Source organism: Salvelinus alpinus, chromosome 24 (genome assembly GCF_045679555.1).
Source record: "Salvelinus alpinus chromosome 24, SLU_Salpinus.1, whole genome shotgun sequence".
NCBI lineage: Eukaryota > Metazoa > Chordata > Actinopteri > Salmoniformes > Salmonidae > Salvelinus > Salvelinus alpinus.
Window position 1 is genome coordinate 26,646,628 of NC_092109.1, and position 27,647 is coordinate 26,674,274.

Consider the following 27,647-nt stretch of genomic DNA (forward strand, 5'->3'; position numbering starts at 1 on the left):
GTAAGGGTCCAGATTTTGCAGCTCATTTAGAACATCAGCTGACTGTATTTGGGAGAAAGAGAAATGGGGAAGGCTTGGGCGAGTAGCAGAGGGGAGGGCAGTGCTGTTGTCCGGGGTGGGGGTAGCCAGGTGGAAAGCATGGCCAGCCGTAGAAAAATGCTTATTGAAATTCTCGATTATAGTGGATTTGTCGGTGGTGACAGTGTTTCCTATCTTCAGAGCGGTTGGAAGCTGGGAGGAGGTGTTCTTATTCTCCATGGACTTTACGGTGTCCCAGAACTTTTTTGAATTTGTGTTGCAGGAAGCAAATTTCTGCTTGAAATAGCTAGCCTTGGCTGTTCTAACTGCCTGTGTATATTGGTTTCTGGCTTCCCTGAAAAGTTGCATATCACGGGGGCTGTTCGATGCTAATGCAGAACGCCATAGGATGTTTTTCTGTTGGTTAAGGGCAGTCAGGTCAGGAGAGAACCAAGGGCTATATCTGTTCCTGGTTCTAAATTTCTTGAATGGGGCATGCTTATTCAAGATGGTGAGGAAGGCATTTTTAAAAAATGACCAGGCATCCTCTACTGACGGGATGAGATCAATATCCTTCCAGGATACCCCGGCCAGGTCGATTAGAAAGGCCTGCTCGCTGAAGTGTTTCAGGGAGCGTTTGACAGTGATGAGTGGAGGTCGTTTGACCGCTGACCCATTACGGATGCAGGCAATGAGGCAGTGATCGCTGAGATCTTGGTTGAAAACAGCAGAGGTGTATTTGGAGGGCAAGTTTGTTAGGATGATATCTATGAGGGTACCCGTGTTTACGGAATTGGGGTGGTACCTGGTAGGTTCATTTATAATTTGTGTGAGATTGAGGGCATCAAGCTTAGATTGTAGGGTGGCTGGGGTGTTGAGCATGTTCAAATTTAGGTCGCCTAGCAGCACGAGCTCTGAAGATAGATGGGGGGCAATCAGTTCACATATAGTGTCCAGAGCACAGCTGGGGGCAGAGGGTGGTCTATAGCAGGCGGCAACGGTGAGAGACTTGTTTTTAGAGAGGTGGATTTTTAAAAGTAGAAGTTCAAATTGTTTGGGAACAGACCTGGATAGTGTAACAGAACTCTGCAGGCAGTCTTTGCAGTAGATTGCAACACCGCCCCCTTTGGCCGTTCTATCTTGTCTGAAAATCTTGTAATTGGGGATGAAAATGTCTGAATTTTTGGTGGTCTTTCTAAGCCAGGATTCAGACACGGCTAAAACATCCGGGTTGGCAGAGTGTGCTAAAGCAGTGAACAAAACAAACTTAGGGAGGAGGCTTCTAATGTTAACATGCATGAAGCCAAGGCTATTACGGTTACAGAAGTCATCAAAAGAGAGCGCCTGGGGAATAGGAGTGGAGCCAGGTACTGCAGGGCCTGGATTCACCTCTACATCACCAGAGGAACAGAGGAGGAGTAGGATAAGGGTACGGCTAAAAGCTATGAGAATTGGTCGCCTAGAGCTACTAGAGCAGAGAGTAAAAGGAGGTTTCTGGGGGCGATAAAATAGTTTAAAGGAATAATGTACAGACAAAGGTATGGTAGGATGTGAATACAGTGAAGGTAAACCTAGGTATTGAGTGATGATGAGAGAGATATTGTCTCTAGAAACATCATTGAAACCAGGTGATGTCATCGCATATGTGGGTGGTGGAACTGAGAGGTTGGATATGGTATAGAGAGCAGGGCTAGAGTCTCTACAGTGAAATAAGCCAATAAACACTAACCAGAACAGCAATGGACAAGGCATATTTACATTAAGGAGAGGCATGCTAATCGGGTGATCAATAAGGGTCCAGTGAGTAGAGGTTGGTTGGGGTCGTGGCGATCCAGACAGCTGGCCGGGTATATGGCTATCGGTAGTAGCATAGGATGGAGGTCTGTTTGTAGATACCTCGTGCGTTTCCGTCGGTAGGTTAGTGGGGTTCCGTGTAGTGGGGTTCCGTGTGGTAGAGGGGATCAATCCAAATTGGCAAAATAGATATAGTGACCCAAGGAAAAAATAAAATAAATAAATAATAATAATAATAATAGTTGTCCAATATACTTGTTCAAATAGCAGCCGATAAGACAGCTAACGATTAGCGGGCCTCAGATGAGCGTTCAGGTAACGTCGGGACGGAGGTGCCAGTTGGATAAATCCCTCGGGCAGATAACGTCGGCAGTCAGTCGCGGCAGTCAGTCGTGAAGGCCCGGTGGGGTTCCGTATCTGCAGCAGCAACAAAAGAAACGGGTCCGGGTGGTGATGGAACTCCTCAGCTGGCTAGCTCCAGAATGATTAGAGTTTGCTCCGGGGTCGACGTAAGCCAATAGTCACACGGTTTGCAGCTAGCTAGCTGCGAAATCAAGGTACAAGTGTCCAGAGCCTGTGGCTGGAATCCGGGGAAACTGAGAGAAAAAAAAAAAAAAAAAGAGTCCCGGAATGCTCCGGTCCGAGTCGCGTTGCACAAAAGTTCACCCCCTTTGCTAAGAAGCCCCTAAATAAGATCTGGTACAACCAATTACCTTCCGAAGTCACATAATTAGTTAAATAAAGTCCACATGTGTGCAATCTAAGTGTCACATGATCTGTCACATGATCTCAGTATATATACACCTGTTCTGAAAGGCCCCAGAGTCTGCAACATCCCTAAGCAAGGGGCACCACCAAGCAAGTGGCACCATGAAGACCAAGGAGCTCTCCAAACAGGTCAGGGACAAAGTTGTGGAGAAGTACAGATCAGGGTTGGGTTATAAAAAAATATAAGAAACTTTGAACATCCCACGGAGCACCATTAAATCCATTATTAAAACATTCAACCACAACAAACCTGCCAAGAGAGGGCCGCCCACCAAAACTCATGGACCAGGCAAGGAGGGCATTAATCAGAGAGGAAACAAAGAGACCAAAGATAACCCTGAAGGAGCTGCAAAGCTCAGTGGAGATTGGAGTATCTGTCCATTGGACCACTTTAAGCCGTACACTCCACAGAGCTGGACTTTACGGAAGAGTGGCCAGAAAAAAGCCATTGCTTAAAGAAAAAAATAAGCAAACACGTTTGGTGTTTGCCAAAAGGCATGTGGGAGACTCCCCAAACATATGGAAGAATGTACAAGGAACAAGGAAAACGCTATGTCTGGTACAAGAGAACACCCCAAGAACACCATCCCCACAGTGAATCATGGTGGTGGCTGCATCATGCTGTGGGAATGTTTTTCATCGGCAGGGACTGGGAAACTGGTCAAATTGAAGGAATGATGGATGGCTTTAAATACAGGGAAATTCTTGAGGGAAAACTGTTTCAGTCTTCCTGAGATTTGAGACTGGGATGGAGGTGCACCTTCCAGCAGGACAATGGCCCTAAGCATACTGCTAAATCAACACTTGAGTGGTTTAAGGGGAAACATTTAAATGTCTTGGAATGGCCTAGTCAAAGCCCAGACCTCAATCCAATTGAGAATCTGTGGTATGACTTAAAGATTGCTGTACACCAGCAGAACCCATCCAACTTGAAGGAGCTGGAGCAGTTTTGCCTTGAAGAATGGGCAAAAAATCCCAGTGGCTAGATGTGCCAAGCTTATTGAGACATACCCCAAGAGACTTGCAGCTGTAATTGCTGCCAAAGGTGGGTCTACAAACTATTGACTTTGGGGGGGTGAATAGTTATGCACGCTCAAGTTTTCTGTTTTTTGTTTGTTTTACAATAACAAATATTTTGCATTAGTGTCTCACACCCCTGTCCTGTGGAAAGAAACGTGTGTTTTTTGCCAATTTTAACCACACACTTTCTGTTTGTGTACATGGATTTTATAATGTTGTATGTTTTTCCCCCAACACCACTTTCCATCAATTTGTATAGCAGGCCCTCATGCCAAATTGAGTCGAACGCTTTTTTTCAAAATCAACAAAGCATGTAAAGACTTTGCCTTTGTTTTGGTTTGTTTGTTTGTCAATTAGGGTGTGTAGGGTGAATTCGTGGTCTGTCGTACAGTAATTTGGTAAAAAGCCAATTTGACATTTGCTCAGTACACTGTTTTTGCTAAGGAAATGTACCAGTCTGCTGTTAATGATCATGCAGAGGATTTTTCCAAGGTTGCTGTTGACGCAATTATGTAATTACCAGAACCCACTGGATTCTCCAGTCTTTAATAGCTGATTCTAAGACTTGTATTTGATCATGTATATGTTTTTGCTGTTTGTTCTTTGTTCTTTGTTATAGAGCCAAAAAGATTGGAGAAGTGTTTTATCCATACATCTCCATTTGGATAGATAACTCTTTGTGTTGTTTGTTTGGAGTTTTCCAATTTTGCCAGAAGTGGTTAGATTCTATGGATTCTTCAATTACATTGATCTGATTTCTAACATGCTGTTCTTTTTCCGTAGTGTATTTCTGTATTGTTTTAGTGATTCACTATATTGAAGGCATAGGCTCAAGTTTTCTGGGTCTCTATGTTTTTGGTTGGATACGTTTCTCAATTTCTTTCTTGGATTTTTTCATTCTTCATCAAACCATTTGTCAATTTGGCAAATTTTCTTAGGTTGTCTGCTTGACATTTCTAGATTTGCTAGGGAAGCTGAGAGGTCAAATTATACTTTTTAGGATTTCTACTGCCAAGTTTACACCTTCACTATTACAGTGAAACCTTTTGTCCAGGAAATTGTCTTGAAGGGATTGAATTTGTTTTTGAGTAATTGTTTTTTGGTAGATTTCCACACTATTTTCCTTCAATCTATAGCATTTCTTAATATTATTCAGTTCCTTTGGCTTTGATGCCTTATGATTGAGCATAGCTGTGTTCAAGTAGAGTGTGATTTTGTTGTGATCTGATAGGGGTGTCAGTGGGCTGACTGTGAATGCTCTAAGAGACTCTGAGTTGAGGTCAGTGATAAAGTAGCCTACAGTATTACTGCCAAGAGATGAGCTATAGGTGTACCTACCATAGGGGGCCCCTCAAAGCCTACCATTGACTATGTATAGTGTCAAGAAAAAGTATGTGAACCCTTTGGAATTACCTGGATTTCTGCATAAATTGGTCATCAAATTTGATCTGATCTTCATCTAAGTCACAACAATAGACAAAGATAGTGTGCTTAAACTAATAACACACACAATATTGTATTTTTCTTGTCTATATTGAACACATATTTAAAAACTTCACAGTGTAGGTTGGAAAAGGTATGTGAACCCCAAGGCTAATGACTTCTTCAAAAGCTAATTGGCGTTAAGAGTCAGCTAAGCTGGAGTCCAATCAATGAGACAAGATTGGAGATGTTGGTTAGAGCTGCATTGCCTATAAAAACATTCACAAAATTTGAGAAGCATTGCCTGATGTGAACCATGCCTCGAACAAAAGAGATCTCAGAAGACCTAAGATTAAGATTTGTTGACTTGCATAAAGCTGGAAAGGGTTACAAAAGTATCTCTAAAAGCCTTGATGTTCATCAGTCCACGGTAAGACAAATTGTCTATAAATGGAGAAAATTCAGCACTGTTGCTACTCTCCCTAGGAGTGGCTGTCCTGCAAAAATGACAAGAGCACAGCGCAGAATGCTCAATGAGTATAAGAAGAATCTTAAAGTGTCAGCTAAAGTCTTACAGAAATATCTGGAACATGCTAACATCTCTGTTGACAAGTCTACGATACGTAAAAGACTAAACAAGAGTTGTGTTCATGGGAGGATACCACGGAAGAAGCCACTACTGTCCAAAAAAACAAACATTTCTGCACGTCTGAAGTTTGTAAAAGTGCACCTGGAAGTTCCATAGCACTACTGGCAAAATATTCTGTGGACAGAGGAAACTAAAGTTGAGTTGTTTGGAAGGAATGAACACACAACACTATGTGTGGAGAAAAAAGCACATCACATCACACCAACATCAAAACCTCATCCCAACTGTAAAGTATGGTGGAGGGAGCATCATGGTTTGGGGCTGCTTTGCTGCCTCAGGGCCTGGACAGCTTGCTATCATCGACGGAAAAATGTATTCCCAAGTTCATCAAGACATTTTGCAGGAGAATGTTAGGCTATCTGTCTGCCAATTGAAGCTCAACAGAAGTTGGGTGATGCAACAGGACAATAACCCAAAACACCGAAGCAAATCAACAACAGATGGCTTCAACAGAAGAAAATACAGCTTCCTGAGTGGCCCAGTCAGAGTCCTGACCTCAACCCAATTGAGATGCTGTGGCATGACCTCAAGAGAGCAGTTCACACCAGACATCCCAAGAATATTGCTGAACTGAAACAGTTTTGTAAAGAGGAATGGTCCAAAATTCCTCCTGACCTTTGTGCAGGTCTGATACGCAACTACAGAAAACATTTGGTTGAGGTTTTTGCTGCCAAAGGAAGGTCAACCAGTTATTCAATTCAAGGGTTCACATATTTTTCCCACCCTGCAGTGTGAATGTTTACACGGTGTGTTCAATAAAGACATGAAAACGTATCATTGTTTGTGTTATTAGTTTAAGCAGACTGTGTTTGTCTGTTGTTGTAACCTAGATGAAGATCAGATCAAATTTTATGACCAATTTATGCAGAAATCCAGGTATTTCCAAAGAGTTCACATACTTTTTCTTGCCACTGTACATACCCGCCTCTGACAGAGCTGCAGGACTTGTGACCCATTTTTGTTGGTTATGTAGTTGTGTCTCGGGGGGCATATGTGGGAGGGAATGCTGTCACCTCCAGGTAGGTGTTTGTCCCCCTGTGTGTTGAGGGTGTCAGGTTCTTGTCCAGTTCCGGCATTTAGGTTGCCACAGACTAGTACATGTCCCTGGGCCTGGAAATTGTTGATCTCCCCCTCTAGGATGGAGAAGCTGTCATTATGGGAATTCTATTGGGGGGATTTAGGTAGCACACATGAGGAAATTTTTCTCTGTGATCATTTCTAGCCAGATATAAAATTTTCCTGTTTTGACTAATTTAACAGAGTCGGTTATGTCTGCTTTCTACCAAATTAGCATACCTCCTGAGTCTCTTCCCTGATTCACACCTGGTAGTTTGGTAGATGGGCCACCAGCTCTCTGTAACCTAGAGGGCAACCAGTGGGTCTGTCTCCTTTATACCATGTTTCTTGTAGGATGACAATGTCTGTATTTCCAATTTATTTGATGAAGTCTGGCTCTCTCTCTCTCCCCACTCCACTCTCTCTCTCCTCTCTCTCTCCCCTCTCACTCTCTCTTTCCATCACTTAAACAATTCTGAATAGTTCTGAGACTACCAGAGAGAGTGAGAGTACCATCTGGTGTGCATAGAGAGTACTTCTACTATGTCATGTAATGAGTGATACTATCCAGCAGATGGAAATCCCTAGACATGGTTGTATTTGGGGTTCCTTACTGGAGTAGAATGAGTTGAGGCAGGGCAGAAGGGCAATGAAGGGGTTCATTTGGGGGCGGGACGGGGGTTTGGGGGTAGAGAAGGGTAAGGGTCTCTTAGCTCTGGTGAGTGCACGTGCAGATGTTAACCCCAGTCTGCACGCACAGAAGGGCAATGTCAATAATTTAGATGGGTAGAGAAAATGAGGGCTAACAGGGTATAAGCAGCAACAGGCACTCTACTATTCCCTCCATACTCAGCTCATGCTTCAACCCATGAAAAAGGAAAAATATGCACATCCAACTAGTTCAGGTGCTGGATAGAAAAGTGAAAAACATATTCTTTCTTCAACAGCCCCTATTTATTTAACAATATTTTACATAGTCTCTCTATTTGCATGTGTTGTACTTGGTAAGGGTATGGAAATGATCTAAAACTAAATAATTCACAAAGGCTTTGAATCGAAAATCATCGATAATTGAACAAGATCAATTGACAAAATGACTGGCTATAGTCTCTATCAGGAGGCAGCTCTTCTCTATCTGTTGAGAGATGACAGGTATATTACTGTTAACACTGGCATTTTTATTTCAATAATATGTTTAAGCTTTCTACACTGAACAAAAATATAAATGCAACATGCTATAATTTCAAAGATTTTACTGAGTTAGAGTTCATAAGGAAATCACTCAACTGAAATAAATACATTAGGTCACAAAGGTAGGGGCGTGGATCAGAAAACCAGTCATTATCTGGTGTGACCACCATTTGTTCTCATGAAGAGCACACTTCTCCAGCATGCCAGTGGTGAGCATTTGCCGGTTACGATGCCAAACTGCAGTCAGGTCAAGACCCTGGTGTGGACGATGAGCACGCAGATGAGCTTCCCTGAGACGGTTTCTAACAGTTTGGGCAGAAATTATTTGGTTGTGCAAACCTACAGTTTCATCAGCTGTCCGGGTGGCTGGTCTAAGACGATCCTGCAGGTTAAGAAGCCGGATGTGGAGGCCCTGGGCTGGCGTGGTTACACGTGGTTAAAGGTTGTGAAGCCTGTTGGACGTACTGCCAAATCTCTAAAATGACATTATGGTAAAGAAATTAACATTCAATTCTCTGGCAACAGCTCTGGTGGACATTCCTGCAGTCAGAATGCCAATTGCACGCTCCCTCCAAACTTGAGACATCTGTGGCATTATGTTGTGTGACAAAACTGCACATTTTAGAGAGGCCTTTTATTGTCCCCAGCACAAGGTGCACCTGTGTAATGATCATGCTGTTTAATCAGCTTCTTGATATGCCACACCTGTCAGGTGGATAGATTATCTTGGCAAAGGAGAAATGCTCACTAACAGGGATGTAAAGAAATTTGTGCCAAAATGTTTTGAGAAATAAGCTTTTTGTGCATCTGGAACATTTCTGGGATCTTTTATTTAAGCTCATGAAACATAGGATCAACACTTTACATGTTGTGTTTATATTTCTGTTAAGTATAAATGCCTCCTAAAACCATTTGTAAGAATTGAGAGAAAAATAAATAGTCAACAATAAAACATTTAATAAAGACCATTCAAAAGAATTATGACAGGAGAAATTGGAAGAGCTTACAGGAACAAACTCAGCAGTAACCCTACAGCAATCAGTTTACTGGGACTGTGGAGGGAGCTAGAATGAATAGAGATTTATTGATAGATTGATTGGCTGGTATACTGAAGTGACACAAAGAGAGGAGAGGCTAGCACAGCAGAAGTCAACTGAGAGACAGCGAGAGACAGAGAGAGAAGATAGAGTTTTAAATATAGTCCTATAAGACAGGGTAGATGCATCAGAAATAATGTAATCAGTAGTATAGGCCAGGGGATTGAAAGACTGCATCCCCTCCCCCTCTACTCCGCCTTCATCTCCACTCCACCCCAGCTATCCCAAACAGGGTAGGACACATACAACACTGTGGCTGGGATGACTGAGCCTCATATTACTTACAGTAGTTAGTTGGGTAGTTAGTTCTGCTCTGTCCCATACCTACCTGGCCCCTGTGCATGTGTTGTGCTGTCGATGATCCATTTGACGAGACAGCACTTCATCAGAGATTTACGACTGATCCGCGGCTTCTGCCATTTCCCTCTGTCCTCCCTCTGTCCTCCCGGGCTGGGCTCCGTTCCATTGGCATCTTGCAGGAGGCCACTGTCCATCCCCTTCCCATCAGCCTGGGGGACATAGAACTGGGTTAACAGATGACAGAGAAAGGGGGAAGGACACTACAGAAAGGACTGTTAGTACAGACACAAAAGAGGTGTTAGTATACTTCAGAGAGGGTAGTTGGTACAGAAGGGTTAGTGAATACACAGAGGAGAAATCATGGGCTGGACAGAGAGGGAGGAAGAGAATATCATTTCAAAATAGAAACACAATTGTGCAAAGAACCCCACAAGGCTTAAAATGAGCCATTCCTAAGCAGACTTAAGTTGTCAATTCCTTCAACTTGCCACCTATGCATTACCTAGCAACAATGTCTCATTAGAAGTTAGAAGAAAGAGTGATAAAACAAGGGAGGCAGGAGGCTGGTAATACAGGATGTTGTGACTGAAGATAAGAGGAGGATGGGTTGTAGGATGAAGAAAATAATAGAGAAGGAAAGAGGTAGCATCAACCCCGACTGAGTGGAAGAAAACCTACTATTCAGTAGCACATTTGGTTCCTTGAAAGTTGTGGGAACGTGTGTTTTTGGTTTCACATTGGTTGTGGGAACGAAGCCATACATTTCCTGACCGGTAAAAGTGAACGTTTTTTTTAATATGTTTTGAATTTCTCCTGTTCTGTTTATTTTTAGGTTTCAGGGAGGTTCTGAGAACATTTAACTCTGTTTCCTTGAAAGTTTTCCTGGGAGGTTTTATTAACGCTCTGAGAACGGAAATTCTCTATTAACACCTCACGGCACAACGACTCTCCCCTATTTGACCTAGATAGTTTGTGTGTATGCATTGATATGTAGGCTAAGTGTGCCTTTTACATTTTTTATGTAGTTCTTGAGCTCTTGAGCTGTTCTTGAGCTGTTCTTGTCTATTGATGTTCTGTATTATGTCATGTTTCATGTTTTGTGGGGACCCCAGGAATCGTAGCTGCTGCTTTTGCAACAGCTAATGGGGATCCTTAAAATGTTTACTGAACGTTTCAATAACACGGCTAGCTTATTTTGGGATAACTTTGTTTTAACTCCAAGGACAGATAGGACACATGGAAATTCATTTCCTTAGGCATTAATCATGCAAACACATTTTATTTTTTATTGTGACGAGCCATCAGTGAGTTTCAAACCTATAATCTTCTGTTCTCTATCCATGGAATTAGTCCACCGTGCCACAAGGATGGAGCTATCATGTTTTTTTACGCATACAAAGCTGTTCATTTTAGTCTATTCCAGGGACCATGTGTGTGTTTGTGTGTGTGTGTATATGTATGCGTGTGGCCGCGTGGTGTGGATTCTTGTTTTGTTACAGTGTTTGAAGAGAGAATGGAGCAAAATATCGAGGGAGATACCCAGCTCCCTCATCATCTCTTCCTCTCCCATTTGAATATGAAAGGGAGCCAAGGCACACAGAGCATTGAGAAACTCAGAAAAACAGCATCAACATAAGATCAGCGTCAGGGTGGGGATGAGTACTGGCCATGTGTTGAACACCAGGACATATAATTAAATGTATTTATAAAGCCCTTTTTACATCAGCAGATGTCACAAAGTGCTTATACAGAAACCCAGCCTAAAACCCCAAAAGAGCAAGCAATGCAGATGTAGAAGCATTGTGGCAAGGAACAACTCCCTACAAAGGCAGGAACCTAGGAAGAAAACTAGAGAGGAACTTGTCACATCTGCTCCCACTACGCCCTCTGGTGTCCATCCGGTGTTGTCCTAACCTTCAGTTCTCCCCCTGTATACTCGCTCTCTCTCTCTCTCTCTCTCTCTTTCTCTCCCTTGGTGTGATTGTGTGGTTGGAGACAGATGTGCTGGAGTCAGAGCTAATCCCTACCAGCTGCATATCGTCCCATAAATCAAGACCTCTACATATACTTATTCCTGCCATCTCCACGCTGCCAGATCGTAATATATTATCTGTTAGTTATCATTCTAGCCTTTTGTCTTTGCTCTAGATCCTGTTTGCTCTGCTGTGCATGTTTCCCTACCGTACATCATTTTTGTCCTCTCCTTGCAGTACCGCTCTGTCTCTGGCTCCTGTCTCCTGTTCCACATCTCACCACCAACCACCTTGCTCTGGATATTACTCACCACCATTACCTTGGATTCCCCCCAGGAGCTGTTCCCCTATTCCACGCTGCCACCTCCAACCTCACTCTACACTCCTGGTTATTGCAACTCATCTGAGCTGCCCCGGTTCTGCACTTTGTGTTCAATAAACATTTTTTGCATTCATTCCGGTTTCCTCTGCTGAGTCCGCTCTTGGGTTCCCCCCCTTCGCTCATCATAACAGAACTAGGCTCTGAGGGGTGGGCAGTCCTCTTCTGAGAGAGAGAGAGAGAGAGAAAGAGAGAGAGAGAGAGGGAGGAAAACAACAGGTCTGGGACAAGAGAGAACTGGCGTACTGGACGCCCCCGCAAACTCTGGGGGCCCATGCGCTGTCATCGATGTCTATTTTGTTTTACATTTAATAAATCATTTTGACAGTAACCCTCCAAAAAGTCATTCATAAACCTTTTTAATCTCCATATGTACTAGGAAGGTAAGTGCTTCAGGAATGTGACTGAAAAAGTGAAGATTATTGTACAAATGCTGTGGTCAAGGCTACGACGGTGCCAGTGCAATGACTTACAGGTGGTCAGGTGTTCAAAAGCACATATCAGACCGGGAGCCTAATGATTCTTAGGTAGTTCTTTATGAGTTTTAGTTGAGAAAACACTCTCTCTGTAGAAGCAACAGTTACAGGGATGGTAAAAACAGCTTGATTGCCGTAGCAACATCAGGGAAACTGGGCAGAAGGGAGTTGTACTTCAAATACACCAGTTCTGCAACATCTTTAATTGAGCCTCTCATTCTCCTTAATTGCCAGTCGCAACATATTACGGAAAGAGATTAACTGAGAGTGAAATCAACAGTCCCTTATCTCTGGTATATTTTGGAATGCATCATTCAAGACTAGTTTAAATTGTGTGCAGCGCAATGGACATATATTGTACAATGTCTCAGGAAGGTCTGGGTTGGCAATATTCAGTATTGAAAACAGTCGGGTCCGCATCCCGGACCTACAAAAAAGGAAGACTTCAAGACACCAGGGCATCTCTCAAGTTAGATTTTTTAATTTTTTATTTACAGTAATTTACCTTGAATATTGCAGCCCATTTGTGTAGGCTATTAGCCAGACAAAACTGCTGAGTACAACAATAAATAGTGGCTGAATTTATCCTCAAGCCGAATACTTATTCCTCAGTGTTAGGCTATTTGATACAGTGGGGAGAACAAGTATTTGATACACTGCCGATTTTGCAGGTTTTCCTACTTACAAAGCATGTAGAGGTCTGTAATTTTTATCATAGGTACACTTCAACTGTGAGAGACGGAATCTAAAACAAAAATCCAGAAAATCACATTGTATGATTTTTAAATAATTAATTTGCATTTTATTGCATGACATAAGTATTTGATCACCTACCAACCAGTAAGAATTCCGGCTCTCACAGACCTGTTAGTTTTTCTTTAAGAAGCCCTCCTGTTCTCCACTCATTACCTGTATTAACTGCACCTGTTTGAACTCGTTACCTGTATAAAAGACACCTGTCCACACACTCAATCAAACAGATTCCAACCTCTCCACAATGGCCAAGACCAGAGAGCTGTGTAAGGACATCAGGGATAAAATTGTAGACCTGCACAAGGCTGGGATGGGCTACAGGACAATAGGCAAGCAGCTTGGTGAGAAGGAAACAACTGTTGGCGCAATTATTAGAAAATGGAAGAAGTTCAAGATGACGGTCAATCACCCTCGGTCTGGGGCTCCATGCAAGATTTCACCTCGTGGGGAATCAATGATCATGAGGAAGGTGAGGGATCAGCCCAGAACTACACGGCAGGACCTGGTCAATGACCTGAAGAGAGCTGGGACCACAGTCTCAAAGAAAACCATTAGTAACACACTACGCCGTCATGGACTAAAATCCTGCAGCGCACGCAAGGTCCCCCTGCTTAAGCCAGTGCATGTCCAGGCCTGTCTGAAGTTTGCCAATGACCATCTGGATGATCCAGAGGAGGAATGGGAGAAGGTCATGTGGTCTGATGAGACAAAAATAGAGCTTTTTGGTCTAACTCCACTCGCCGTGTTTGGAGGAAGAAGAAGTATGAGTACAACCCCAAGAACACCATCCCAACCGTGAAGCATGGAGGTGGAAACATCATTCTTTGGGGATGCTTTTCTGAAAAGGGGACAGGACGACTGCACCGTATTGAGGGGAGGATGGATGGGGCCATGTATCGCGAGATCTTGGCCATCAACCTCCTTCCCTCAGTAAGAGCATTGAAGATGGGTCGTGGCTGGGTCTTCCAGCATGACAACGACACGAAGCACACAGCCATGGCAACTAAGGAGTGGCTCCGTAAGAAGCATCTCAAGGTCCTGGAGTGGCCTAGCCAGTCTCCAGACCTGAACCCAATAGAAAATCTTTGGAGGGAGCTGAAAGTCCGTATTGCCCGGCGACAGCCCCGAAACCTGAAGGATCTGGAGAAGATCTGTAGGGAGGAGTGGGCCAAAATCCCTGCTGCAGTGTGTGCAAACCTAGTCAAGAACTACAGGAAACGTATGATCTCTGTAATTGCAAACAAAGGTTTCTGTACCAAATATTAAGTTCTGCTTTTCTGATGTATCAAATACTTATGTCATGCAATAAAATGCAAATTAATTACTTAAAAATCATACAATGTGATTTTCTGGATTTTTGTTTTAGATTCCGTCTCTCATAGTTGAAGTGTACCTATGATAAAAATGACAGACCTCTACATGCTTTGTAAGTAGGAAAACCTGCAAAATCGGCAGTGTATCAAATACTTGTTCTCCCCACTGTATGTCATTTTGTAAAAAGTTTCTAAATAGCAGCTAAATAGGTTTATAGTTATAGATGGTACACTGCGTAATGAAACAATTCCTAGTAAGCTAGTGTTTTGAGGGTGGACTGACTGTATTATTTGGCATTAACGGACTGGTTTTAAGCACAACATTTTTCTATCCAAGCTGGGAAAGAGCACGAGGACAGTTCATGTCATGCAGGTTCAGGTAGCCTATACAGGACAGTTGTATATTCAACAAAATCAATTGGTAGCTGATTAGTATGCTGTTGCATCTAACATTTATTTTACAATCTGCAATGTTTGCATTTCATTGGATACATTATTGTCACCAGCCAGCAGTCTAAAAATGGCAGCATTGTGACACTGTGTATAGCTTCGTGAAATTATTGTTAGGCTTAACATGAGAAAATGATGACCAAATAGGACTATAAATAAACGTTTATCCATTAGCTAAAGCAAAGCTATACATGCCCTGGCACCACAGAAAGCCTATCATCGATTCGATAGGCATGCAGTCGCATAGACATGTCGCAATTGCAGCACCATAGGCAGCGATCAGCAGTCAATACTTTTTTCCCCCCCATATTGATCATGTTAAAAACTTCTTTGGGATAGGCGTCCCGCCACCTGTCGACAACTTCTGGTGAAACTGGAAGGCGCGCAATTCAAATAAAAAATCGTAAAAATTATGGATAATAAACATCTATGTACATACAAATGCCATATATCGGTTAAAAGCTTAAATTATTGTTAATCTAACTGCATTGTCCGATTTACAATAGGCTTTACAGCGAAAGCATGCCATGCGATTGTTTGAGGGCGGCGCCCCACATCAAAATATTTTTCAACCAGCACAGGCTTCGTAAAATCACAAATAGCGATTAAATACTCACTTACTTTTTGAAAATCTTCCTCTGATTTGCAATCCCAAGGGTCCCAGCTACAACATGCATGGTCATTTTGTTAGATAAAATCCTTCTTTATATCCCAAAAAGTCAGTTTAGTTGGCACCATCGATTTGATAACATTCAGCCACAAGAGCATTAGTGAGGTCGGTCACTGATGTTGGGCGATTAGGCCTGGCTCGCAGTCGGCGTTCCAATTCATCCCAAAGGTGTTTGATGGGATTGAGGTGATGGTCTGTGCAGGCCAGTCAAGTTCTTAAACACCGATCTCGACAAACCATTTCTGTATGGACCTCGCTTTGTGCACGGGGCATTGTCATGCTTAAACAGGAAAGGGCCTTCCCCAAACTGTTGCAAGAAATTTGGAAGCACAGAATCGTGTGTAATGTCATTGTACTGTATGCTGTAGCCTTAAGATTTTCCTTCACTGGAACAAAAGGGCCTAGCCCGAACCGTGAAAAACAGCCCCAGACCATTATTCCTCCTCCACCGAACTTTACAGTTGAAATGATGCATTGGGGCAGGTAGCATTATCCTTGCATCCTCCAAACCCAGATGGTGAAGTGTGATTCATCACTCCAGAAAACATTTTTCCACTACTTCCACTGAGTCAAATGGCAGCAAGCTTTATACCACTCCAGCCGATGCTTGGCATAGCGCATGGTGAAGTTCGCAACAAACAGTTCTTGTGCTGACGTTGCTTCCAGAGCCAGTTTGGAACTCGGTATATGAGCGATAACAATAACAGAACCGAGGACAGACAATTTTTTACGTGTTATGTGCTTCAGCACTCGGCGGTCACGTTCTGTGAACTTGCGTGCCCTACCACTTCGCGGCTGAGCCGTTGTTGTCCTAGACGTTTCCACTTCACAATAACAGAACTTACAGTTGATCGGGGCAGCTCTAGCAGGGCAGAAATTTGATGAACTTACTTGTTGGAAAGGTGGCATCCTATGACGATGCCACATTGGAAGTCACTGAGGTCTCGAGTAAGGCCATTCTACTGCCAATATTTGTCTATGGAGATTGCATGGCTGTGTGCTCGATTTTATACACTTCTCAGCAACGGGTGTGGGTGAAATAGCCGTCACTACTAATTTGAAGGGGTGTCCACATACTTTGTATATATAGTGTACTTGAACAAGCAAATACACTCTCTTATAGAAATACTTCAAACTGCCTCCATAGTCCCTATGCACCCCTACAAGTTGTCTCCTCTCTCTTCTCCCATTGGCATGCTCATTAAGTAGCCGCGCGTGCACTTCCTCAGATAAAACAGATTCCACGACAGGGGAGAAAGGGGTGGGGGGTGACCTCTCTTTTATTTGCCTGGATGAATTGTTCAATGAACAATTAAATTTAAGTTACAGTGTGGTTACATTTGAATCTTATCAAATTGCCCTCTGCGTCTGCAATCACAATATATGAAAGTCTCTGCTTGGATCTATAGACCCCAGGGTTTCCTCAACTACTGTATTGTGTGGACTTTGGGGAAATAGTTTTTACATTACAAAAGCCCATATTTCCTAACTCAAGCAATTGTAGCTATCCATTCTGGTATTGTGTTATTTCCTGAGAAAGGGACTGGCAGTTGAGAAGTTTTAGGGTACAGTGCTGTTGGGTGGTAAATCACAGAGCCTCTAGGGTTCAATCATGCCTGTAATGCCTTGCTGCATGGAACAGCTGGGACTCAGCTGATTATTGTCACAGAGGGATGCACTGTATCACAGAACACTATTGGTATATTGTATCTCTGTGCACTGTATCGCACATGCACTGTGTCTCTCAGAGTCTAAATATATTACAGTACAGACTGAGACAACTACATTGAAAATGGTTAGATGATAATGCTCCCTCATTGGTTTTGTTGGGCGGACGGTCCCAAGACATGAGTGTATGCCAAAAAATAGTTTACCATCGCTGTGTGTGTGTTGTATAAGGGGGTGGGGGATGGGGAGGACTACTACCTCACTTGTTTTTCTTTCAAACCAAGAAAACATTTCAGCTCCATACTTGTACATATTTTCCCGACCAACAAGTAACACATTAAGCTTTTCCAACGTGTCGTCTTAACCAACATAATTTCATGCCAAGTCTCAATGTACGACTCCAAACAGTGAGGCAACTGCAGAACACATGGTCAAATTCCAGCTGGAGCTGCAGCAGCAATGAGTGATCTCTACATACTGTATCTGACACAATGCTCTGCACTTCACTCAACACACTCAACTATTGCACTCATAAAAAGCTTTTTGCAGCTTCTAGACTTCTGTCTAGCACAATCTCTACAATGGGTTGAACAGTCAGTCACTCTATATATCAATATGGACACCATTAGTTGATAAAATACATTACATTATATCTGAATGCTTGCCTTTGGACAATGGCTTAACTTTAAAACATTTATAGTAATTGCCTGTCTGAAATTGATACACATAATTTAGTAGTACATGGTTACAACACAGTTAAAGGGGCAGTCTGCAGTTACATAAATTGTGATATGTATCCGTTGATTCTTGAAGAATGTAACTTATACATTTCTCATGATCTTAGTTCAACTGTTGTACCCCATCAGAACCCAAAATATAGTAAATGTAAACAAATGCCATATAGCCTCAAAACACAGTTAAAATTATATTTTTGATATCATGGATGGTCAGTCCTTGCATCCAGAGACCTGTCTGTGAGAGTGGTTAAGTTTCTCCAGCCCCATCCCTCAGTTTGTTATCGAAACAGGCGGGGAGTATGCTTTAAAATTAATTAAACTGCTGATTACCGCTTTAAACTAAGACCTTGGCCATGACCCCACTCTCCAAGGGTGTTTCAGGGGGAGTTGGGATATGCGAAAAAAACATTTCCAATTCACACATGCATATAATACACAGTTGTACATGTGTGAAATAGGACAAATATAAGCACCCACCTAATTATTATTGTTATTATTGTTGTTGTTGCTAAGATAGTGACATACAATACTGCAGATGGTAAGAATTACTATCATTAAGTTGAGCCTAGCCATTGTCACAAAATGGCATAGAATAGAGCCATCGTCAGAGCAGGTACAATATCAGTGACACCAAGTAGCTGACATTACATATTTTCCATGGCAGTTGGTTACTGTTTCATTTGATTGATTCAGCAACACTCACATTAAAATAATAAAAAATATAATAACAATTGATTGGATGTATTTATTTGTCCACTGTATGACATGTTTTGCAATAACTCAATTATTATTTTCTGCCATAACTGTTATTCCACGAATGACGTGGGCATGGATTCAGCAGGTCTGCCTCGTACTGAACTCAAAACTCTGCAGCAGTTTGTTTAGGCTATTCCAACAATTAAAACTAACACAACAAACACAACAAAATATACATGTTATCTTTTCAATTTACCTGCATGGTGTTATTGTGTTGATATCTTGCTCTTTACAGTAAACCACTCTGAGGCGTTCCTTTAGTCGCGCGCACTTTTCGTTCTGAGGATCTTGATGTAAGTGGAAACTCGCGCATTTCAAAGAGAGAGAGAGAGAGAGAGAGAGAGAGAGAGAGAGAGAGAGAGAGAGAGAGAGAGAGAGAGAGAGAGAGAACTGCCCCCCTCGGTAAGCCTTCTTTAAGTCGCTGTCCGTGGTCCTGAAGTCGCTGTAGGGTTTCTCTGGTCTAGATTCTGACCGCGTGCGCAAGATGTCTTTCCCTATCTAATATAAGACAGTCACAAACGGAACCTGGCCAACAATCTGTTCTCCATTGAAGTTGGTCACACAAAGGGAGCTGGATTTGTAGGACTCAAGATAAAAGCCATATTGAGCTCATTGGGGATATCTTACTTTGATGTTTTTTTCTGTAGACCTTTGGACATTTTGCTGATCATGATGATAAGCAACGAGGACAGTTACATGTAGATTGTAGATTGTTATGTGGGCTAAACAACTAAATACATAGCCTATAACAGATAAAACAATGATTTCATTGAATAAAATACTTTTTAGCTTGAGTTCCCTAAATATGTAAATTACTGTAGTTAGGCTATGTGCTATTGAGCACATGTACATTTCACACATTACCGGGGTTTAAGACTTGACAGCAGTACTGCGCTGATAACAGTGGCTTTGCTGAATTGTATTCAGAGGCTACTCAGGCTAGGTCTTAGCAGCACAATACATTTTTCTATCAGTAATGATAGAATGAACACAAGATCAATGTGTGGTAAGGTCAAGGTCAAATTCAAAAAGGCACTCGCACATCTGAGCAATCTTATTTGCAGGTGCATGGCATCAATTGAACAAGATGAAGGAAAAGGAAACCGCACACTGCTCTTGATAGTATCACCGATATTTAATAAGCTTACGTATCGGCCACACGGCCTTCGTCAGAGCTTTTGGGATTTTTTGAAAGTTGCACACTTATGTAGACCAGGCTCCACCCACATCCGTTCTACACATCGAAGGGGGTTGGAGGCAAAGGAAAATAAATAAGTGCTACCAAATATAACAATGTGCATTTCATAAATATTACAAAAGTGTATAAATAAGGCGTATTGAACACTTCTGTATAATCTCAATGAGGACATAGCAAGTTCATTAGTCATTGGGTACATCATATGAAAAACGTCAGAATAATCTACAAGAGACACACATTTCATGTTCCAATTCACAGCATAACATACAAAGGCATTTCATCATTAAGTCCTTTTGGAAACAATGTCTGGAGGGTGAAAATCCAAAAACATTCTCTTTTACTCAGAGTATTATTAATATCACCTCCCCTGTCTGATATCTTAACTTTCTCTATGCCACAAAATCTAAAGGTGGAAATGTCATGCTTCATGTCATTGAAATGTACAGCGACTGGATAATCCCTGTCGTTTCTCCTGATTGAACTTTTATGTTCACTAATTCTCTGTTTGAGAGAGCGGGTGGTTTTACCGACATAACAGAGCCCACATGGACATTTAATAATGTAAATAACATGGGTGGTGGAACACGTAATAATGTCATTTATTTGGAACCTTTTTCCTGTGTGTGGGTGACAGAAATATTGACACTTCATCATATTGTTGCACTGTGCGCATCCTCTGCATGGTAAGGTCAAGGTAAAAATGTCCCTTGGGAATCTGTGATTGTATGTTTTACTGTATATTTATAGATTTTAAAAAAGCATATGAAGTACCAATTGGAAATGAATTAAAATGCAGATGGCGTTGCAAGATATTTTATGGGAATTGTCATGGCACTATTGTTTACACAGTTCTGTCTCTAAAATGTGCCTTCACTATTGTATTTTCACTAATTCAGCAGTGATCTGAGATCCTTTCCCATTCCTTTTCTATAGACAACTGAATAACTAGAGATTGGCCCTCTTAAACCTTTCATGCAGTTTCAATTAAGAGGTCAATTTCCTCATGAACTCAAACCAAGATAACAGAACTCACAACAATAATCATAGAGGTCTCTCCTGAAGAGTGCTTTATTACTGCTAGTGGCAAACAATTCTTCCAAGATTCTATTTGAATCTGAGGCAAACCTGTGGCAACCATATTTAATGCCACTATTGGCAAACAGTTTACCAGAAGTAATTTCTGTTGAACACATGAGTTCCAAGACCAGTAACAGTTGACAACTAATCGGGGGATTCGAAAAATCTGTTGTAAAATGGTAACCAAGCTATTTAGCTAGCTACCTACCAAAGTTGTCCTGTGAGCGTCTAAGTTTTTAATTAAAATGTCAAATTGTTAGCTAATTGATGCCTAGTTAGCAATGTCATGTTTTATGGCATAGAGTGAAACACATTTTGTTGATACCAGTTTCAATCTGTCAGTGTCACTGACTGGCTAGCGCTGAGCTAGCAGGCTAGTGTATAGCTAGCTAGCTAACGTTAGCTATCCTATTTTTGCACAATATGTGATAGTTGGCTAGCTAACTAATGATTTGCCTAAATATTTTTAGGTTAATACTAATATGCATGTCAATATGCAGTGGCACTGTTCTGTAGCATGTTAGCTAGCTAGCACAACAGCTAAGGTAGCAACAATATGAGCTGACTTGACATCAAAGCAAGTGTCATGTTTTGTCTTTGATCATGTCTTGTCCCTGTGCTTCCCTCTGCTGGTCTTATTAGGTTCTTTCCCTCTTTCTCTCTCTCTCTCTCCTCCTCCCTCTCTCCCTCTCCCGCTCTCTCTCTCTATCGTTCCGTTCCTGCTCCCAGCTGTTTCTCATTCTCCTAACGACCTCATTTACTCTTTCACACCTGTCCCCTATTTTGCCCTCTGATTAGAGTCCCTATTTCTCCCTCTGTTTTCCGCTTCTGTCCTTGTCGGATTCTTGTTTGATGTTTGCTGTTCCTGTGTCCTTGTTCCGCCCTGTCGTGTTCTTTGCCTTCTTCAGATGCTGCGTGTGAGCAGGTGTCTATGTCAGCTACGGCCAGTGCCTTCCTGAAGCGACCTGCAGTCTGTGGTCGCGTCTCCAGTCGTTCCTCTCTATTGACGAGAGGATTTCAGTTTCCTGTTTTGGATTTACCATTGATAATATCCAGGAGAATCATTATTTGTTTAATACTGGAATAAAGACTCTGTTACTATTACGTCGCTTTTGGGTCCTCATTCACCAGCATAACAGAAGAATCCGACCAAGATGGACCCAGCGACTATGGATTCTCTCAACACTGCCGTCGAGTTCCAGGGAGCAATGCTCGGCAGACACGAGCAGGAATTGTTTGCTGCTCGTCATGCCGTTGAGACCCTGGCCGCTCAGGTCTCCGATCTCTCTGGACAGTTTCAGAGTCTTCGTCTCGTGCCACCAGCTACTTCCTGGTCTTCCGAGTCTCCGGAACCTAGGGTTAATAACCCACCATGTTACTCTGGGCAGCCCACTGAGTGTCGCTCTTTTCTCACCCAGTGTGATATTGTGTTCTCTCTCCAGCCCAACACGTACTCTAGTGAGAGAGCTCGGATCGCTTACGTCATATCACTCCTTACTGGTCGGGCTCGGGAGTGGGGCACAGCTATCTGGGAGGCAAGGGCTGAGTGTTCTAACGATTATCAGAACTTTAAAGAGGAGATGATACGGGTTTTTGATCGTTCAGTTTTTGGGAAGGAGGCTTCCAGGGCCCTGGCTTCCCTATGTCAAGGTGATCGATCCATAACGGATTACTCTATAGAGTTTCGCACTCTTGCTGCATCCAGTGACTGGAACGAGCCGGCGTTGCTCGCTCGTTTTCTGGAGGGACTCCACGCTGAGGTTAAGGATGAGATTCTCTCCCGGGAGGTTCCTTCCAGCGTGGACTCTTTGATTGCACTCGCCATCCGCATAGAACGACGGGTAGATCTTCGTCACCGAGCTCGTGGAAGAGAGCTCGCGTTAACGGTGTTTCCCCTCTCCGCATCTCAACCATCTCCTCCCACCGGCTCAGAGACTGAGCCCATGCAGCTGGGAGGTATTCGCATCTCGACTAAGGAGAGGGAACGGAGAATCACCAACCGCCTTTGCCTCTATTGCGGTTCTGCTGGACATTTTGTCATGTCATGTCCAGTAAAAGCCAGAGCTCATCAGTAAGCGGAGGGCTACTGGTGAGCGCTACTACTCAGGTCTCTCCATCAAGATCCTGTACTACCTTGTCGGTCCAGCTACGCTGGACCGGTTCGGCTGCTTCCTGCAGTGCCTTGATAGACTCTGGGGCTGAGGGTTGTTTTATGGACGAAGCATGGGCTCGGAAACATGACATTCCTCTCAGACAGTTAGGGAAGCCCACGCCCATGTTCGCCTTAGATGGTAGTCTTCTCCCCAGTATCAGATGTGAGACACTACCTTTAACCCTCACAGTATCTGGTAACCACAGTGAGACCATTTCCTTTTTGATTTTTCGTTCACCTTTTACACCTGTTGTTTTGGGTCATCCCTGGCTAGTATGTCATAATCCTTCTATTAATTGGTCTAGTAATTCTATCCTATCCTGGAACGTTTCTTGTCATGTGAAGTGTTTAATGTCTGCTATCCCTCCTGTGTCTTCTGTCCCCTCTACTCAGGAGGAACCTGGTGATTTGACAGGAGTGCCGGAGGAATATCATGATCTGCGCACGGTCTTCAGTCGGTCCAGAGCCAGCTCCCTTCCTCCTCACCGGTCGTATGATTGTTGTATTGATCTCCTTCCGGGGACCACTCCCCCTCGGGGTAGACTATACTCTCTGTCGGCTCCCGAACGTAAGGCTCTCGAGGATTATCTGTCTGTTTCTCTCGACGCCGGTACCGTGGTGCCTTCTTCCTCTCCCGCCGGAGCGGGATTTTTCTTTGTTAAGAAGAAGGACGGTACTCTGCGCCCCTGCGTGGATTATCGAGGGCTGAATGACATAACGGTTAAGAATCGTTATCCGCTTCCCCTTATGTCGTCAGCCTTCGAGATTTTGCAGGGAGCCAGGTGCTTTACTAAGTTGGACCTTCGTAACGCTTACCATCTCGTACGCATCAGAGAGGGGGACGAGTGGAAAACGGCGTTTAACACTCCGTTAGGGCATTTTGAATACCGGGTTCTGCCGTTCGGTCTCGCTAATGCTCCAGCTGTCTTTCAGGCATTAGTTAATGATGTACTGAGAGACATGCTGAACATTTTTGTTTTCGTTTACCTTGACGATATCCTGATTTTTTCACCGTCACTCGAGATTCATGTTCAGCACGTTCGACGTGTACTCCAGCGCCTTTTAGAGAATTGTCTCTACGTGAAGGCTGAGAAGTGCGCCTTTCATGTCTCCTCTGTCACATTTCTCGGTTCTGTTATTTCCGCTGAAGGCATTCAGATGGATCCCGCTAAGGTCCAGGCTGTCAGCGATTGGCCCGTCCCTAAGTCACGTGTCGAGTTGCAGCGCTTTCTCGGTTTCGCTAATTTCTATCGGCGTTTCATTCGTAATTTCGGTCAAGTGGCTGCCCCTCTCACAGCTCTGACTTCTGTCAAGACTTGCTTTAAGTGGTCCGGTTCCGCCCAGGGAGCTTTTGATCTCCTCAAGAAGCGTTTTACATCCGCCGCTATCCTTGTTACTCCTGACGTCACTAAACAATTCATTGTCGAGGTTGACGCTTCAGAGGTGGGCGTGGGAGCCATTCTGTCTCAGCGCTTCCACTCTGACGATAAGGTCCATCCTTGCGCTTACTTTTCTCATCGCCTGTCGCCATCGGAGCGCAACTATGATGTGGGTAACCGCGAACTGCTCGCCATCCGCTTAGCCATAGGCGAATGGCGACAGTGGTTGGAGGGGGCGACCGTCCCTTTTGTCGTTTGGACTGACCATAAGAACCTTGAGTACATCCGTTCTGCCAAACGACTTAATGCACGTCAAGCTCGTTGGGCGTTGTTTTTCGCTCGTTTCGAGTTCGTGATTTCCTATCGCCCGGGAAATAAGAACACCAAGCCTGATGCCTTATCCCGTCTCTTTAGTTCTTCTGTGGCTTCTACCGACCCCGAGGGGATTCTCCCTGAAGGGCGTGTTGTCGGGTTGACTGTCTGGGGAATTGAGAGACAGGTAAAGCAAGCACTCACTCACACTGCGTCGCCGCGCGCTTGTCCTAGTAACCTTCTGTTCGTTCCTGTCTCTACTCGTCTGGCTGTTCTTCAGTGGGCTCACTCTGCCAAGTTAGCTGGCCACCCCGGCGTTCGGGGTACGCTTGCTTCTATTCGCCAGCGGTTTTGGTGGCCTACTCAGGAGCGGGACACGCGTCGTTTCGTGGCTGCTTGTTCGGACTGCGCGCAGACTAAGTCAGGTAACTCTCCTCCTGCCGGTCGTCTCAGACCGCTTCCCATTCCTTCTCGACCATGGTCTCACATCGCCTTAGACTTTATTACCGGTCTGCCTTCGTCTGCGGGGAAGACTGTGATTCTTACGGTTATCGATAGGTTCTCTAAGGCGGCACATTTCATTCCCCTCGCTAAGCTTCCTTCCGCTATGGAGACGGCACAAATCATCATTGAGAATGTGTTCAGAATTCATGGCCTCCCGTTAGACGCCGTTTCAGACAGAGGTCCGCAATTCACGTCACAGTTTTGGAGGGAGTTCTGTCGTTTGATTGGTGCTTCCGTCAGTCTCTCTTCCGGGTTTCATCCCCAGTCTAACGGTCAAGCAGAAAGGGCCAATCAGTCGATTGGTCGCATATTACGCAGCCTTTCGTTTCGAAACCCTGCGTCTTGGGCAGAACAGCTCCCCTGGGCTGAGTACGCTCACAACTCGCTTCCTTCGTCTGCTACCGGTCTATCTCCGTTTCAGAGTAGTCTTGGGTACCAGCCTCCTCTGTTCTCGTCCCAGCTCGCCGAGTCCAGCGTTCCCTCCGCTCAGGCTTTTGTCCAACGTTGTGAGCGCACCTGGAGGAGGGTCAGGTCTGCACTTTGCCGTTACAGGGCGCAGACTGTGAGAGCCGCCAATAAACGTAGGATTAAGAGTCCTAGGTATTGTCGCGGTCAGAGAGTGTGGCTTTCCACTCGTAACCTTCCCCTTACGACAGCTTCTCGCAAGTTGACTCCGCGGTTCATTGGTCCGTTCCGTGTCTCTCAGGTCGTCAATCCTGTCGCTGTGCGACTGCTTCTTCCGCAACATCTTCGTCGCGTCCACCCTGTCTTCCATGTCTCTTGTGTCAAGCCTTTTCTTCGCGCCCCCGTTCGTCTTCCCTCCCCCCCCCCCGTCCTTGTCGAGGGCGCTCCTATTTACAAGGTACGGAAGATCATGGACATGCGTTCTCGGGGACGTGGTCACCAGTACTTAGTGGATTGGGAGGGTTACGGTCCTGAGGAGAGGAGTTGGGTTCCATCTCGGGACGTGCTGGACCGTTCGTTGATTGATGATTTCCTTCGTTGCCGCCAGGGTTCCTCCTCGAGTGCGCCAGGAGGCGCTCGGTGAGTGGGGGGGTACTGTCATGTTTTGTCTTTGATCATGTCTTGTCCCTGTGCTTCCCTCTGCTGGTCTTATTAGGTTCTTTCCCTCTTTCTCTCTCTCTCTCTCCTCCTCCCTCTCTCCCTCTCCCGCTCTCTCTCTCTATCGTTCCGTTCCTGCTCCCAGCTGTTTCTCATTCTCCTAACGACCTCATTTACTCTTTCACACCTGTCCCCTTTTTGCCCTCTGATTAGAGTCCCTATTTCTCCCTCTGTTTTCCGCTTCTGTCCTTGTCGGATTCTTGTTTGATGTTTGCTGTTCCTGTGTCCTTGTTCCGCCCTGTCGTGTTCTTTGCCTTCTTCAGATGCTGCGTGTGAGCAGGTGTCTATGTCAGCTACGGCCAGTGCCTTCCTGAAGCGACCTGCAGTCTGTGGTCGCGTCTCCAGTCGTTCCTCTCTATTGACGAGAGGATTTCAGTTTCCTGTTTTGGATTTACCATTGATAATATCCAGGAGAATCATTATTTGTTTAATACTGGAATAAAGACTCTGTTACTATTACGTCGCTTTTGGGTCCTCATTCACCAGCATAACAGCAAGACACTTTTACAGATGGATACCCTTCCCCTACCCAAGGTGTTGGAAGAGGCTGTTTTGGGAGGAGGATGCATCAACACCCTGAGAAGATGTTTGTGGCGCACTCACTCAAAACCCATTTTTTGAGTGATGAATTTGTGTATTGTCTTCAAGCTTGATAAAGTAAGCAAATGAATGTATTATTCTCATAAATGTAGCCCATACATTCATTATCTGTAACAGTTAGATATTTGATTGCTTTAAACTTGTGTGTTGTGTTGTTCCTTCTCTCTTTCTAGAAGCAATCAGTTACAAGGTAAATAATTATGATTGAGGCCTTCAATCAAACTGAGGACAGAGAAATATGTGTGCACCAGGTCAAGGCATGGCTATAATTCATTTTGGGAAAATAATATGAATAATATGAATATCCATATTAGGCATAACTCAATTTTATGTTGTTTTTCTTCCACCCAAACCTTATACACCTGAGCCAGGAAGAAGAGACAGCTAGTAGACAACTGTCTCAAGTCCCCAGCGTAGATTGAATATCATAATTATATGATTTGTTTTAATCAATTGTGTTGAAGCTTGGCTGGAGAAAAATATTGTAAATTGTGGCTCTCCAGGAACAGTTGGCCACACATTTGAAGTTAGATTCAGTAGGCCTACAGTAAGTCCCAGTTTATGCTAGCTACACCGCTTGTTTATATAGCATTTATACAAGGAAGAAACATTGTTTCCTTGCTGAAAAATATATAGAATGCCAGTTTCAGGGAGAAGTATAGCAACATCGAGGCAACTTTGTAACATCTGACCATTAGCTGCTGAGTCTAACAATTCAGTTATGGTTTTCAGTATCCTAATTTTGTTTTGATATTGTGTTTTCTGAATTCAACCAGCTTTGGATGAAGGACCGCCATCTCCAATGTTCACTCA

At 43.8% G+C, this 27,647-nt stretch overlaps 1 protein-coding gene and 1 long non-coding RNA gene across 2 annotated transcripts in view; one reads left to right on the forward strand and one right to left on the reverse strand.

Annotated features, from left to right (window-relative positions):
• LOC139552440 (calsenilin-like) overlaps positions 1-18,806 on the reverse strand; it is a 36,620-nt gene extending 17,814 nt beyond the window's left edge. Inside the window, exons 1-2 of the mRNA XM_071364191.1 lie at positions 18,687-18,806; positions 9,344-9,524 (exon numbers count right to left, since the gene is read on the reverse strand). Of these exons, the coding sequence (XP_071220292.1) occupies positions 9,344-9,524; positions 18,687-18,692 (187 nt within the window). The 5' untranslated portion in view covers positions 18,693-18,806. The remainder of the gene's footprint in view (positions 1-9,343; positions 9,525-18,686) is intronic.
• On the forward strand, positions 11,301-11,743 carry LOC139551949 (uncharacterized). The gene is made up of 2 exons (XR_011670346.1): positions 11,301-11,427; positions 11,526-11,743. It is a non-coding gene; the product is annotated as an uncharacterized lncRNA (long non-coding RNA).
• Positions 18,807-27,647: the final 8,841 nt, after the last annotated feature.